At 41.7% G+C, this 16607-nt stretch overlaps 1 protein-coding gene across 6 annotated transcripts in view; it reads left to right on the forward strand.

Moving 5' to 3' along the window:
* LOC130077979 (E3 ubiquitin-protein ligase HECW1) overlaps positions 1-13645 on the forward strand; it is a 140009-nt gene extending 126364 nt beyond the window's left edge. For all 6 annotated transcript variants that reach the window (XM_056243422.1, XM_056243421.1, XM_056243420.1 and 3 more), the window contains 6 exons: positions 178-276; positions 1101-1230; positions 2981-3127; positions 3235-3349; positions 8427-8625; positions 13340-13645. In XM_056243422.1, coding sequence (XP_056099397.1) covers positions 178-276; positions 1101-1230; positions 2981-3127; positions 3235-3349; positions 8427-8625; positions 13340-13451 — 802 coding nt within the window. In that variant the 3' untranslated portion in view covers positions 13452-13645. The remainder of the gene's footprint in view (positions 1-177; positions 277-1100; positions 1231-2980; positions 3128-3234; positions 3350-8426; positions 8626-13339) is intronic.
* The last annotated feature ends 2962 nt before the right edge of the window (positions 13646-16607 follow it).

Here is a 16607-nt window from a genome sequence, read left to right on the forward strand (position 1 = left end):
GCTAAGGACACGTCTGGTGAATGTCGGTGTTCAAATTCACAAATTGAATTGAATTTAAAAGTTGGCTTGACTTTCAAGCCCTATCCACAAGCTAAAGAATTTTTAAAGGCTGAAATTGTAGCAAAAGCATGTATTGAACATTATGATATGAATAAATGTTTTGTTGGACCCTCACAGGTTCCGTTTCAGCGGCCGTATTTTGGGTCTGGCTCTGATCCACCAGTATCTATTGGATGCTTTCTTCACCCGTCCTTTCTACAAAGCCCTACTCAGACTGTGAGTATCAATGGTTTTTTAGTGTCAAGAGTAGACCATAAAGGCTGGAATACACTATACGACTTCTAAACAGATTTTTAAAACACTACATATCACACACTTAACGACCCAGGGGAAAAACTGGGCTTCATACACTAAACGACACTAGCTGACTTGCAGGTCATTACAAACACAACACACTCACACAGAAACATGCACCTCGATCCTAGGAGAGACATGACTAATTAAAAAATAAATTCTAAAATTGGCTCAAAATATCAAACATATTTTATATCATCTGACTGAATGGAATCATAGTCTATGCAATCATGGATTCATACACTATGCAATTTTCTGTTAAATATGACGTATTTCACTATGAATATGTGAACTCAAATCTCTCTAGCCTCAACTTGTCCAGACTGTGAATCGGGGCAAAAACGTGTGCAGTGTCGTGTTGTGCATTCCAGCCTTAAAGTGAACCCCAGGTATTAAGACTTGTATGTAAATGATGTCTCTTACTAAAACATTGTGTCAGTTTTTTATATTCCGAGTTGTGTTGCGGTAAAAATAGCAACAGGTAGCACCAGTAGCTCACCGAGTGCAACCATTTGACGTCATCGACCCAGAATGCATTGCGGACCAAAAATGGCGCCCCCAATTGTCCAAAATATGTTTGATTTTTAAAATAACGTTAATCTTTCATGGGTTTTCTACTACATATGTCGGTAGAAGACATCATTTACATTAGATTAAGCCATACATGCCTTAATACCCGGGGTTCACTTTAAGCAGAGTTTAGAATGATGACGTTTGATTGGATGTCTGTGTTTTATGGTCCATAGAGTGACAGATTTGAGTGATTTGGAATACCTGGATGAGGAGTTCCACCAGAGCTTACAATGGATGAAGGACAACGACATCACTGACATCTTGGATCTAACGTTTACAGTCAATGAGGAGGTCTTTGGACAGGTGCTGGTCTGTTTTTAAAGCACCTCGAAGGAGGTTTTTCACGTGTCCTACCAAAATGCCTGCAGTGATAATGATCATTGATCAGTACTGAAGAAACTTGAGAGTTGAGTCTCGCTCTCAGGCATCTCCATTACCTAATGGAGGCTCTCAGGCAAACCAAACCTGGTAACCAGTTGTACTAAAGGTGTAAAGGATGGCACGTCGGGGTCACCAAAACAAACCAAACCATGTGTTTACACTAGTGTTTCTCAATCCCAGTGGGGGCTCCAGGACCAGAAACACTGGTTTATGCTCTTCGGTAGTTGTTACTTCAAGTTGATCTGCTCAATACTTCAGTGGTTTCCATTCTTGCTCCTTCACTGTCCTCCAGAGTTTAGCTCTAACCTGAATTAAACTCATCTGAACCCGCTAGTCAAGATTCACTAGAAACTTCCAGTGTTTGGGCAAGTTGGAGCTAAACTGCAGTACATTGGCCCTCTTGGAGCAGGTTTGGACAACCCTGGCTTACTTATGGTTACTTATATTAATCTGGGATAAATGTTTTAAGATTTAAAGAATGACACACTTCACCTTTAGAACAAAAAGATGGCTGAGAGTGGATTAATGCTTTTTAACCTGCCATGTCTCTAATACTTTGAATTATAAACATTATTTTGCTGCAACAAAGGTTTGTCCCAACCCTTAAAGGGGTCATATAATGCCATTTTTGTACAAGCTAATATGATTCTTTAGGGTCTAAATTAAAAGTTTGTAATATACTTTAATTAAAAATTCTCATTAGTATTGTAAGAAAACACTTATTTTACCTGGTCAAAAACAGCTCTGTTTTCAGCACGCCGTTTCAGTGCATATGACTTTAAATGATAATGAGCTTTGCTGACTCCGCCTCTCTGTTCTGTGTGTACACGTTTGTAACACAATAACTCAATAACCACGCGTTGTTCAGTATAAACGTGGATTTATGAATTATATTGAGAACGTCATACATAGAAAACATGCCGTAATGTACCCTGAGTGTAAACCTTAGACGCATTCATTGTGAAGCGTGCAGCTAGCGATTTGCAAAGATTAATATATTAATATAAAGTTTAATAAAACGTTTCACTCACTTCCGTTCTTCTGGAGGTTCAGCAGGAACACGAATATCTGGTACCGATCCTTTTTAGCAAAGCTTCTTAGCAAATCCAGCTTTATACTGATCCTCGTTTATAAAGCAGTCTGGTGTGTGAAATGATTCGCGCAAACATGAGAGCATTGACGTTGCTCGTGTGGAATATTCCCTTCGAAAACAAACTCAGCCACTGCGTCTTCAGCGGTTCGGATTCAGGAACATTAAAATGACTGTGTTCGTTATTACACCCAAGAACAGAACACCACAATCGCTTAGACGCCATTCTGCTCATAGACAGCGCTCCGGCACATCAACAATGACCGCGCCGGTCCGGTCCGCGCCGCGCAGACTATGATTGACAGCTACCTCATGTGCGAGGGCGGGTCTGTGTTGAAACGCTCCCGTCAATCAACAATCGTGGGAGGGGCGTCCGTTTTATTGACGTCACAAAAACGAACGGCTCGATTTGAGGCAGGGGAAAACATATAAGGAGATTAAAACAAAACCACTGGATGGATTTTTATCATTTTGTGATGTTTGTGTACAGGCACTGCCAACACACATTTCAGTACAATCAACTTGTAAAAGTGCATGTACCATTATATGACCCCTTTAAAACTCCTTTATGTTGTTTGACAGGTGACGGAGAGGGAACTGAAGTCGGGGGGCTCCAATATCCAAGTGACAGAGAAGAACAAGAAGGAGTACATTGAGCGAATGGCAAGATGGAGGGTGGAGAGAGGGGTTATGCAGCAGACCGAAGCCCTTGTAAGAGGTTTCTATGAGGTGCGTCAGCTTGAATAGTAGCCAGACTACACAAAGGTTTAGTAAAATGAGTATTTACTAATTAGATTCAGATATTTGAATGTCAGATGTACCTTTTGACGATGCAGGTCGTAGACTCCCGTCTGGTTTCAGTGTTCGATGCTCGGGAGCTGGAGTTGGTCATTGCAGGAACGGCTGAGATCGATTTGAACGACTGGAGATCCAACACAGAATATAGAGGAGGTGAGCGGATACCTACTGTGTCTTTAAAAATTCACAAAATGACATGGGAACTACTGTCAATAGCAGGTAATATAGTCAATATAGCTCCAGAAATGCTCAAAACTATCCATAAATCATTCATTACTGGAGAAAACTGTTCACATGGTCTTCATTAGTGATTAGACGCTTGATTGCTGAGGTTTACCATTTGTTCCATGTGAAGTGGTTTCACTTTTCTTTTAGGTCCTCTGCTGTGAATTATTATGGAGGGTCAAAAGTATTTTACCTCACCGCAAATGCCAAAACAAGTATCCCATCTGTTTAGATTGCAGTTCATTACTTAGAACGGAGCTGTTGACATTGAAAGCATAACGGGTGAGCCCTGTAGAATTTCATATAACCCTGCGGTGTTGTGGTTTCACAGTGTCGAGATGACCTCACTTGAAACTCTGGAGTCTTCTGTTGACTTTTCCTGCAGAGCCTATGCACATTCAGATAGAGACCCTCGAAGGGCCTCTTTTTAGTGAGACGCATTCTCTTTTCTTCTTATACTTTACATAATTTAAATGAGATTGTTTCAACCAAACTCTGAGTCAGTTTCCTTAATGGAGAAATCGTTCACAGAATGCATTATGACAAGGTCAGTAAAGACAAAATTGTCTTGACTACATTCGATATTGGGAAGGATAACAAAAGGACTACTTTACCCAATATTTGTGTGTGCTATTTATAATAATGCTTTTTAGAGTGCCATTGTTAGCTTAGCAACATGCTAAAATTATACTCCATTGCAGAGGTGTCCAGTCCTGCTCCTGAAGGGCCACTTTCCATCAGAGTTTATCTCCAGCCCTAACTAAAAAGACCTGTGCCAGCTAATTACGGTCTGCAGGATCACTAGGGCTGTGTCCGAAATCGCTTCCCATAGTAGACAGCTTACTACTTAGATTTTGGACAAAGCTTTATAGTGCACTGGACATCCACATATTGGTGTTTAAATGTGAAGTATGTAAGATTTTTTTATGTTAAATAAATTCTCTTAACCCAGTTTATTGTTTACTGACTACTATTAGTATCTCCCCCAAAAGTGAAAACATTGAGCCCTCCAGGCATTGAGAGTCCTCCGCTCAGATCTGTCAATCTCTTTTCAGCTCAACCAATAATCGCAATTTGAGAGATTGGGGCGTGGCTAGTGTAGTAAACTGAGTGATTGGGGCGTGGCTACTGTAGTAAGCTGAGTGATTGGGGCGTGGCTACTGTAGCAGCTGAGAGTGTGGGGCGTGGCTACTGTAGCAGCTGAGTGATTGGGGCGTGGCTAGTGTAGTAAACTGAGTGATTGGGGTGTGGCTACTGTAGTAAGCTGAGTGATTGGGGCGTGGCTACTGTAGCAGCTGAGAGTGTGGGGCGTGGCTACTGTAGCAGCTGAGTGATTGGGGCGTGGCTAGTGTAGTAAACTGAGTGATTGGGGCATGGCTACTTTAGTAAGCTGAGTGATTGGGGCGTGGCTACTGTAGTAAGCTGAGAGTTTGGGGTGTGGCTACTGTAGCAGCTGAGTGATTGGGGCGTGGCTAGTGTAGTAAATTGAGTGATTGGGGTGTGGCTACTGTAGTAAGCTGAGTGATTGGGGCGTGGCTACTGTAGCAGCTGAGAGTGTGGGGCGTGGCTACTGTAGCAGCTGAGTGATTGGGGCGTGGCTAGTGTAGTAAACTGAGTGATTGGGGCATGGCTACTTTAGTAAGCTGAGTGATTGGGGCGTGGCTACTGTAGTAAGCTGAGAGTTTGGGGTGTGGCTACTGTAGCAGCTGAGAGATTGGGGCGTGGCTAGTGTAGTAAGCTGAGTGATTGGGGTGTGGCTACTGTAGAAGGCGGAGAGTTTGGGGTGTGGCTAAAGTAGTAGGCTTGAGTGATTGGGGTGTGGCTACTGTAGCAGCTGAGAGATTGGGGCGTGGCTACTGTAACAGCTGAGAGATTGGGGTGTGGCTACTGTAGTAAGATGAGTGATTGGGGCGTGGCTACTGTAGCAGCTGAGTGATTGGGGCGTGGCTACTGTAGCAGCTGAGTGATTGGGGCGTGGCTAGTGTTGTAAACTGAGTGATTGGGGTGTGGCTACTGTAGTAAGCTGAGTGATTGGGGTGTGGCTACTGTAGCAGCTGAGAGATTGGGGCGTGGCTAGTGTAGTAAACTGAGTGATTGGGGCGTGGCTACTTTAGCAGCTGAGAGATTGGAGCGTGGCTACTGTAGTAAGATAAGTGATTGGGGCGTGGCTACTGTAACAGCTGAGAGATTGGGGCGTGGCTAGTGTAGTAAACTGAGTGATTGGGGCGTGGCTACTGTAACAGCTGAGAGATTGGGCGTGGCTACTGTAGTAAGATGAGTGATTGGGGCGTGGCTACTGTAGCAGCTGAGAGATTGGGGCGTGGCTACTGTAGTAAGATGAGTGATTGGGGCGTGGCTACTGTAACAGCTGAGAGATTGGGGCGTGGCTAGTGTAGTAAACCGAGTGATTGGGGCGTGGCTATTGTAACAGCTGAGAGATTGGGCGTGGCTACTGTAGTAAGATGAGTGATTGGGGCGTGGCTACTGTAACAGCTGAGAGATTGGGCGTGGCTACTGTAGTAAGATGAGTGATTGGGGCGTGGCTACTGTAACAGCTGAGAGATTGGGCGTGGCTACTGTAGTAAGATGAGTGATTGGTGCGTGGCTAGTGTAGTAAACTGAGTGATTGGGGCGTGGCTACTGTAACAGCTGAGAGATTGGGCGTGGCTACTGTAGTAAGATGAGTGATTGGGGCGTGGCTACTGTAACAGCTGAGAGATTGGGGCGTGGCTAGTGTAGTAAGATGAGTGATTGGGGCGTGGCTACTGTAACAGCTGAGAGATTGGGGCGTGGCTAGTGTAGTAAACTGAGTGATTGGGGCGTGGCTATTGTAACAGCTGAGAGATTGGGCGTGGCTACTGTAGTAAGATGAGTGATTGGGGCGTGGCTATTGTAACAGCTGAGAGATTGGGGCGTGGCTAGTGTAATAAACTGAGTGATTGGGGCGTGGCTATTGTAACAGCTGAGAGATTGGGCGTGGCTTCTGTAGTAAACTGAGTGATTGGGGTGTGGCTACTGTAACAGCTGAGAGATTGGGCGTGGCTACTGTAGTAAGATGAGTGATTGGGGCGTGGCTACTGTAGCAGCTGAGAGATTGGGGCGTGGCTACTGTAGTAAGATGAGTGATTGGGGCGTGGCTACTGTAACAGCTGAGAGATTGGGGCGTGGCTAGTGTAGTAAACTGAGTGATTGGGGCGTGGCTATTCTAACAGCTGAGAGATTGGGCGTGGCTACTGTAGTAAGATGAGTGATTGGGGCGTGGCTACTGTAACAGCTGAGAGATTGGGCGTGGCTACTGTAGTAAGATGAGTGATTGGGGCGTGGCTACTGTAGCAGCTGAGAGATTGGGCGTGGCAACTGTAGTAAGATGAGTGATTGGGGCGTGGCTACTGTAGCAGCTGAGTAATTGGTGCGTGGCTAGTGTAGTAAACTGAGTGATTGGGGCGTGGCTACTGTAGCAGCTGAGAGATTGGGGCGTGGCTACTGTAGCAGCTGAGTGATTGGGGCGTGGCTACTGTAGCAGCTGAGAGATTGGGGCGTGGCTACTGTAGCAGCTGAGAGATTGGGGCGTGGCTACTGTAGCAGCTGAGAGATTGGGGCGTGGCTACTGTAGCAGCTGAGTGATTGGGGCGTGGCTACTGTAGCAGCTGAGAGATTGGGGCGTGGCTACTGTAGCAGCTGAGAGATTGGGGCGTGGCTACTGTAGCAGCTGAGTGATTGGGGCGTGGCTACTGTAGCAGCTGAGAGATTGGGGCGTGGCTACTGTAGCAGCTGAGAGATTGGGGCGTGGCTACTGTAGCAGCTGAGAGATTGGGGCGTGGCTACTGTAGCAGCTGAGTGATTGGGGCGTGGCTACTGTAGCAGCTGAGAGATTGGGGCGTGGCTACTGTAGCAGCTGAGAGATTGGGGCGTGGTTACTGTAGCAGCTGAGTGATTGGGGCGTGGCTACTGTAGCAGCTGAGAGATTGGGGCGTGGCTACTGTAGCAGCTGAGAGATTGGGGCGTGGCTACTGTAGCAGCTGAGTGATTGGGGCGTGGCTACTGTAGCAGCTGAGAGATTGGGGCGTGGCTTCTGTAGCAGCTGAGAGATTGGGGCGTGGCTTCTGTAGCAGCTGAGTGATTGGGGCGTGGCTTCTGTAGCAGCTGAGTGATTGGGGCGTGGCTTCTGTAGCAGCTGAGTGATTGGGGCGTGGCTTCTGTAGCAGCTGAGTGATTGGGGCGTGGCTTCTGTAGCAGCTGAGAGATTGGGGCGTGGCTTCTGTAGCAGCTGAGTGATTGGGGCGTGGCTACTGTAGCAGCTGAGAGATTGGGGCGTGGCTACTGTAGCAGCTGAGAGATTGGGGCGTGGCTACTGTAGCAGCTGAGTGATTGGGGCGTGGCCACTGTAGCAGCTGAGAGATTGGGGCGTGGCTACTGTAGCAGCTGAGAGATTGGGGCGTGGCTTCTGTAGCAGCTGAGAGATTGGGTACTGTAGCAGGCGGAGCCAGAAGGTGTTTACCTAGTGGGGGACCATGACCGACATGTTACATGTGAAAAGACATTCAGCTTTGGTTACAGAAGTGCAAGCCAAAATTAATTGCATTTAGACATTCAAAGATTAAAAAGGTCATTAACACGTCAAACTGAACGGGGCATTGGGATGAAACATGCTACAATAACATTCTACTTCAATACAACATCATCATGCACCTGTTCAGAAAGACCATGTCAAAAACGCTTGTGTTCGCTCTAAACAGACTATTAGTTACTCAATTACTTAATCATGCCACATCGCAACACAGCTACAAGTATTCCTAATATGTTGGACCTTTTATTGAAAGTAGCCAGTTTTTACCTGATCAGACATGCCTTCACAATCTCCCGTAAGAGCTGCGATAGGCTAAAGGGCCATTTGCGAATTGGTTTGAAAATGTGGCATTATTTATGCAATTCTACTAGATGCCACTAGTGTCGCATAAACCACACACTTCACCTTTAACTTTACTGGTATCTCTATGAACCTCAGGTTACCATGATGGGCACATTGTGATGCGCTGGTTCTGGGCCGCGGTGGAGCGCTTCAACAATGAGCAGAGGTTGCGTTTGCTCCAGTTCGTGACGGGCACGTCCAGTGTCCCCTATGAGGGATTCGCAGCGCTGAGGGGGAGCAACGGCCTGAGGCGCTTCTGCATCGAGAAGTGGGGAAAGATAACCTCTCTGCCAAGGTATACACTGCATGAGACACTTCATAACCAGGGTTTGAAATGAACACTCGCCAAACACAGGTAAAACTCGACTGTGGCGCTAACGCTGTTTAATCACTGGCTAATTTGGTGTGTTACTTATTATGTTTACTCACTTTGCTGGGGAAGTTCGTGTCAGACAAATCTGCACAAATTTAGTGCATCATGATATATTAAATACAGTGTATTGCACAGAATCGGCTCATATCTGGCTTACATGCACACACACGTCACTACACAACAAATAACGGTGCGCTTGTTCATTTCCATTGAAGCAATAGCGAAGATAAAAAAGCATTTGGATAACAGAAAAGACATTATTGTCCAAAATCCTACATTTTTTTTATTTTCATTGTACTGTATTGATCTGTCCATCTAAAACACATTTGTGGTGAAAAGGGTGAAAGAGGATTTGAGGAGATGCTGGATGACAGGACTTTGTTTGAATAAGAAATAAATGTATGAAATCCAAATTTTATAATATATACGTATATATATATATTATATATATATATATATAACGTTAATCTGTGTAATTTCTTTCTTTTTGTGGGGCTTGTAGAAGTTCTGAATGGCCGGTGAGTGAAAAATTTCATTTCAAACCCTGTTCTTAACCAAATGTTAAGTCTGACATGAAACTTGTCTCCGTTTCTGGGTCCAAATGCTACTCAAAACCCAACAGCAAACAAGAAATGAGTGTTCTGTAGTACTACCGAAAAATCATAATCCTAACCTTTAGAATGAGATGCTCTCATTATACATACAAAAATGTGTATATGCCTCTTTAAAGATGATGTTTTGAATATTATTGGCCTGTTGAGAAGATTTAAAATGTGCATATTTTGCTAAAAGTTTGTTTTGTCAACTTTACCATTACATTACCATTTAGATGACTAGTATATGTGCTTTATTAGAGATGCTACACAGAAAGGCTCAGGATCTCAGAGACCTGGGCGGAATATTAAAAACCAAAGGATTTTTGCCATTATATTCCTCATAGATTACATTTCATGGAAAGAATATTATATCTCATTTTAAAACAAGAATTGATTGAAAGAGTGCTTTTAGATCCTTACATTTCCATTTATATTTGACATTCATACTTCTTTCTCATGTGAAAAGAAACAAAATGAGAGAAGTGAAATGAAAAGCACTGAGCTTAAAGGGATAGTTCACCCAAACATGTAAACTCTGTCAGTAATGACTCTCCCTCATGTTGTTCAAACCCGTGAGACTTTCGTTCATCTTCAGAACACAAATTAAGATATTTTTGATTAAATCTGAGAGCTGGATCACTCCTCCATAGGCTTCTAAGGGATTGTATTCTGTCGGCCCAGAAAGTTATTAAAAACAATGTTAAAATAGTCCGAGTGACGACAGCGGCTCAACCTTAAGTTTATCAAGCGACGAGAATACTTTCTGTGCGCAAAAAAAACACAAAAATAACGACTTTATTCAACTCTTCATCATCTGTGTGGGCCTCAGAGTGAGTTCACGAGCGACACACACACACTCACACACACACACAGAGACACGACGCATGCGTGAGACCTGAGAAGATGACGCTCATGATCATTTGATGGGAAAGTGTGAAAGGTAAGCCCTTCGTTTTACAGCATGAGGCACTTTTACGTTTTCTCGTTGGTTTCTCACGATTCGGACATCCAGGAAATGCACACTTTACAACCACTGTAAATACGACATCGAGACCCGTCTGCGTCATCTTCTCAGTTCTCGCGCTTGCGTTGTGTCTCTGTGTGTGTGTGAGTGTGTGTGTCGCTCGTGAACTCACTCTGAGGCCCACACAGATGATGAAGAGTTGAATAAAGTCATTATTTTTGTTTGTTTTTTGCGCACAGAAAGTATTCTCGTCGCTTGATAAACTTAAGGTTGAGCCGCTGTCGTCACTCGGACTATTTTAACGATGTCTTTACTAACTTTTGGGCCGACAGAATACAATCCCTTAGAAGCCTATGGAGGAGTGATCCAGCTCTCAGATTTCATCAAAAATATCTAAATTTGTGTTCTGAAGATGAACGAAAGTCTCACGGGTTTGAACAACATGAGGGAGCGTCATTACTGACAGAGTTTACATGTTTGGGTGAACTATCCCTTTAAGAGATGTTTTTAGGACATTTTAGGACTTTAACGAACAGATCTTTGTGTGGTCGTCTATAAGCTTAATGTTTTTTTTACCTTCCATGTGCAATTCAATCACATTAAGCCTTTTCATACTTAGACTTGTAAATAAAGCTAACCGAGATGACAGTGTCATCGGTAACACTTTACAATAAGGTTCACTAGTTAAAAGGAACACTCCGACTTTTTGGGACTTTAGCCTATTCACCTTATCCCCCAGAGTTAGATAAGTCCATACATACCTTTTTCATCTCCGTGCGTGCTATAAGTCTGTTTGACGCACCCACCGCTAGCTTAGCTTAGCACAAAGACTGGATGTAAATGGTTGCAGCTAGCATACTAATCCAAATAAGTGACAAAATAACGCAAACATTTTCCTATTTACATGTTGTGATTTGTATAGTCACAGAGTGTACAAAAAAACTACGTCACATGAGACCAGACATATTTTAACCGTATAAATACTGGGAACTATATTCTCTGAAGGCGAAGCACTGCTACTTGGGCGGAGTGATAACCGCAGCACCTGAGACGCGCTCTCTCTGCTCCTCACCACGGCGCGTCTCAGGTGCTGCGGTTATCACTCCGCCCAAGTAGCAGTGCTTCGCCTTCAGAGAATATAGTTCCCAGTATTTATACTGTTAAAATATGTCTGGTCTCATGTGACGTAGTTTTTTTGTACACTCTGTGACTATACAAATCCACAACATGTAAATAGGAAAATGTTTCCGTAATTTTGTCACTTATTTGGATTAGTATGCTAGCTGCAACCATTTACATCCAGTCTTTGTGCTAAGCTAGGCTAGCGGTGGGTGCGTCAAACAGACTTATAGCACGCACGGAGATGAAAAAGGTATGTATGGACTTATCTAACTCTGGGGGATAAGGTGAATAGGCTAAAGTCCCAAAAAGTCGGAGGGTTCCTTTAACTAAACAGCTTCAGAGTTATTGAAATGGTTATATAACTTCTTTCGGGTTGAATGGTGGGCGTCTCGACCCCCCCCCGGTGCCTGTAAGCGAAAAAATCTCACTTGCAACTTCGGTGCGGCGGGCCGCCGTGCTCAGTGTCAGATAGTATCGCGTAATATCAGCTCTCGCGATGTAACATATTCCTTTACGGCAACTGCACACATACACACAGGAATAAGATATAGAGGGATGGAGTTTCTCACACTATCGTCATGGCTGAGCCGGCATATAAGATGCAGAAAGCTAGGAAAGCATTGTCGGAGGAACAGAGAAAGAGGAAACGGCAGACTGACCGAGCGAGGAGTCGGACACGAGCATAGGCATAATTTGCGGGTGTGTTATGTCGAAACTTCTCGCGGCACGGATGTAACGTGACCATTACAAACAAATAAAACATCTCCAGGTAACTCTAGTAGAGCATTCATTTCGTCCGTTTGTTAAATAAGAGGCGATCTGAAATGTGTTATTTTTGAAATCAAGTGACCAAAGTGCTCGTTGCCTCTGCGATCAGTGGTGCAGATTAGTTACAGTGTTCTGTTGTGACGCGCGCCTGAATCCGTTGCGGGGACTGAGAGACTCTCTATATTTGTTACGGTGAAATCACAAAACCTAATGCACAAAAAACATGTCCCTGCTTGAAATACAACCACTAATAAACAATCGGTTTTGATGAGGAAAATAAACTATACTACTAGTACCGACTAGAACCCAGAACCTCTGACACACTTGCAAAAGTTCTTCCTCTGGACCATTAAAATTGTCGGATCTATGTATTTAATCACGTGAAAATTCTCACCACTAACAACATATATTATATCTCATTAAACGACAAATTAAACACAATGTACTATTGTATACTATGTAATAGGCCATGTCACGCTCTGAGTGAGTGGTATTTAAGTACTCCACAGTAACTCTAGGGGTCGCTGTTTGACAAAAACGGGATTCCTGCATAATGCCCCTTTAACATTTACTAATGAACAATACTTCTTCAGTATTAATTAATCTTAGATAATCTTAGATTTCAACATTTACTAACACATGATTAAAATCAAAGGTTTGTATTTGTTAACATTAGTTACTGCACCGTGAACTAACATGAACACACAATGCACAGCTGCATTTTTATTAACATTAACAAAGATTAATAAATACTGTAACAAATGTATTGCTCGCTGTTAGTTCATGTTAGTTAACTGATAAACCTCATTGTAAAGTGTTAGTGTCGTCCTGAAACTGTCATTAGTCCCGGTCCGTCTGGCGAACAGAAGCACTGTGGATCCCAGCCGGGCGGCGTCAGCACTACATGCGTCTCTGCCAGGGTTAGAGCGGCGGGAGTGTGTCACTGTGTGTGTGTGTGTGTGTGTGTGTGTGTGTGTTCAGCGTCGGCAGCCAGAGCTAAATACGGCCAGTGTGACGAGAGGATACAGATGCCTCACTCACATACAGAATTTCACATGCTTTGCTGGGACGAAGATGGGGAAAGTGTGTCAGAAATTCAGTGTTTATACTGTATGTCGCCTGTTTACTCAGAGGCCAGGATGAAATCTCCCTTGACCTTTGACCCCTGTGTCTTCGTCTCCTGCAGGGCTCACACGTGCTTCAACCGTCTGGATCTGCCTCCCTATCCATCGCACACGATGCTGTACGAGAAGCTCCTGACGGCGGTGGAGGAGACCAGCACCTTTGGTCTGGAGTGAAGAAGGGACACTTGGTGGAGAATAGATTTTTTTTTTAATTACTGTAAATAAATTGTTTTTTCAATAACTCAAGCCACAAGAGACTTTTTAAAGATTTTTAAAGTAAATAAATCTGGGCATTTTGTTTTTAAATGACTTGAAATAGCATGTTTCTGCACTAAAATACAAGATATGTAGTACTTTTCTGTATTTGCGGGAGTTACATAATTGCAATAGTGACATTTTATGCATTAGGGGAGAGCGGGGCACAACATAACACTTTTTTGACTTTCTCAGTTATTTTTTCCCGTATTCATTTCTAGTAAAATCATGTGGTTTTGTTCTATTAATACAGTGTTTACTTTTTTCTTGATTTACCCTGAAAGAATGGAAGTGAACTGTGACAACATGCCCCATAGTGGAGTTCATTATAACATCACCATATGACAGATTACTGTTATCTGATCTAATCACTAAATATACAAGACAAACTAAAATATTTTGTCAATACAATACAATTAACTTTTTCATATAAAATAATGGCAATCTTTAAAAATAAACTAATTTTTTAGTTTGACAACAAACACACTGCACAACACAGCATAGTAATAATAATTAATCATTTCTGAACATTGACTCAGTCTTTATTCACCTTTTTCTCATGGTTTCTCAATAGAATTCATAAAAGTATATAATAGAATATCATAGTTCTTCTAATAGCGGCTCATTGTAACCGTGTGACAACATGCCCCGCCTGTGCGACTGAGGTTTAAACCCGGCGAGTGTTTCTGCTGTTACATCAGCACTAATCAACTATTTAATAACAGATATAAGATTAAAATAATATCAGATTTATCTAATGTTAAATAAACACAAAAGACAGATGAAAAATTAGCATAAGTAAAAAATTGACTTTTGCTATGGTTAAATAAATGTTCAGTATCTTTTGACAAATTAAATTAAAATTATTTTCGCATTTTTTCTCTATAGTGTTGCTATGGCAACTAAGTTTCGTCATGCTGGCATGTGTGGAAACTTTAAAACCGTGTGTGTTAGCGTTAGCGTTAGCGTTAGCGTTGGTTTGTGCCCCTCTCGCCCCTATCTCCTTTCTGATTGGCTATTCCCTTAAAATGTGATGAACTGGGATTTTCAGTGCCTGATTATGTTTGAAATGAAATACTAACATATTGCTGTAACACTTTATTTTACAGTGTCATTCTTACATGTACTTACCATATTAATACATGTAAATTATGCATAATAACTTGCAACTAACCCTCAACCAATCCTAGCCTAACCCTATAGTAAAAACATGTAGTTAATTAATATTACTCAGTACTTTTCATAATAACAATGACACCTTAAAATAAAGTGTAACCCATATTGCTTATGAAATACTGCACATTATATACTGTACTTCACACTGCCAGTATTTTATGAAGTTAATGTAGTATGTGAAACATTACACAATATGCAACATATAGCACTTCAAAAGTGCAGTAATATGCAATGCTTATGGCACACATCATTACGCTCTGCATGTTTAATAATTTAGCATGTTATTATCATATCAGAAATAGTTAAATGTGTGAAAATGAAAATTTGTCAGAATGATCTTGGCGCATTGCATTATGGGATACAATACTCCACACAGTGTGCTCTAGATATATAATGTGATGTAAAACATCACCCGGGTGTTGTATGTGTGTGTCGTGCACGTCGTTATGGATGCTGCATAAATAATATGGGTAATATGAGTAGTATGTTATTCCGAACATAACCACTGACCAAACAAGTTTCCTGATCATATCATCGGCTGAACTCCAAACCACAGCAGATTATTTGCTTTCTTATAATCCCTAAACACACACACACACACACACACTGCAGGGTATACAGGTGAAACTCGAAAAATTAGAATATCGAGCAAAAGTTAATTTATTTCAGTAATTCAACTTAAAAGGTGAAACTAATATATTATATAGAGTCATTACATGCAAAGTGAGATATTTCAAGCCTTTATTTGTTATAATTGTGATGATTATGGCTTACAGCTTATGAAACCTTTTCACAATATTCTAATTTCTAATTTGGGGGTTTCATAAGCTGTAAGCCATAATCATCACAATTATAACAAATAAAGGCTTGAAATATCTCACTTTGCATGTAATGACTCTATATAATATATTAGTTTCACCTTTTAAGTTGAAGAATTACTGAAAAAAATGAACTTTTGCACGATTAAACCAAATTAGTGACACTAACATTGATCTAATCCGAACTGTCTGTCTGCAGGGTGTGTGTGGCCACATGAGAAATAACTCTCTAATAGTTTAACTAATGCTTCTTAAAGACAAATCTCTTTATTAGGGATGAGCTTCATATAATAATAATATTAATGACACTGATAATAACATTGGATTCATGCACTATATTTCTCTGAAATGCTTGGAATATATTTAACAAATTTATTAAGACCCCAGCTCCACCTTGTATATTGCAGGTTTATTGTTATTATTAATAAAACAAAAATCTTCTTCTTAATGATGCATATGATTTATCATACAAGTCATACACACATGGGTTGGTTTGTCCCTCATAAGTGTAACCGTAAAACTAAACTTTGAGTCATATTTATAAAATTACTGCAAAAAATTACTTTTTTATTATTAATATGTATGCAATATCTTAAGTGGTGCTTTTTTATTTGCATTTGTGTTGGACACTCTCTGATAATCACAGTCGTCATGTCAGGAGCATTTACTGCATGCAGGCTTTATGATAGTGTGTATCGTTGCATTTATCGTCATGAACTCTGAAGCCGTTCCCCTGACAGAAGAATCTGTGTATTAAACACATACTATCAAGCGTAACATGTTTTACTTCTTGACAGAGATTGTGAAATGACTATCTGACCGTTTGCTGTTGTACAATGCTCAGTCGATGATGTTATAACGATGCATTTTTATCATTTTTTATTTGTTGGCAGTTTTGTATTTTATATTCTTTTTGTATTTGAGTTCAATATAAATTCATGAAATTGCATATGAAAACTCTTTACTTGCTATGAAAATTGAAAATGTAAATATAAATATTTATGAATACTAATTACTGTATATCAGCCTAATTTCCTGATGTCAATTTGTTCGAGATGAACAGACTTTGCTTTTGCCCCAA

The sequence above is a fragment of the Rhinichthys klamathensis genome, unplaced genomic scaffold, assembly GCF_029890125.1.
Source record: "Rhinichthys klamathensis goyatoka isolate OS25496 unplaced genomic scaffold, OSU_Roscu_1.1 h1tg000795l_1, whole genome shotgun sequence".
Taxonomy (NCBI): domain Eukaryota; kingdom Metazoa; phylum Chordata; class Actinopteri; order Cypriniformes; family Leuciscidae; genus Rhinichthys; species Rhinichthys klamathensis.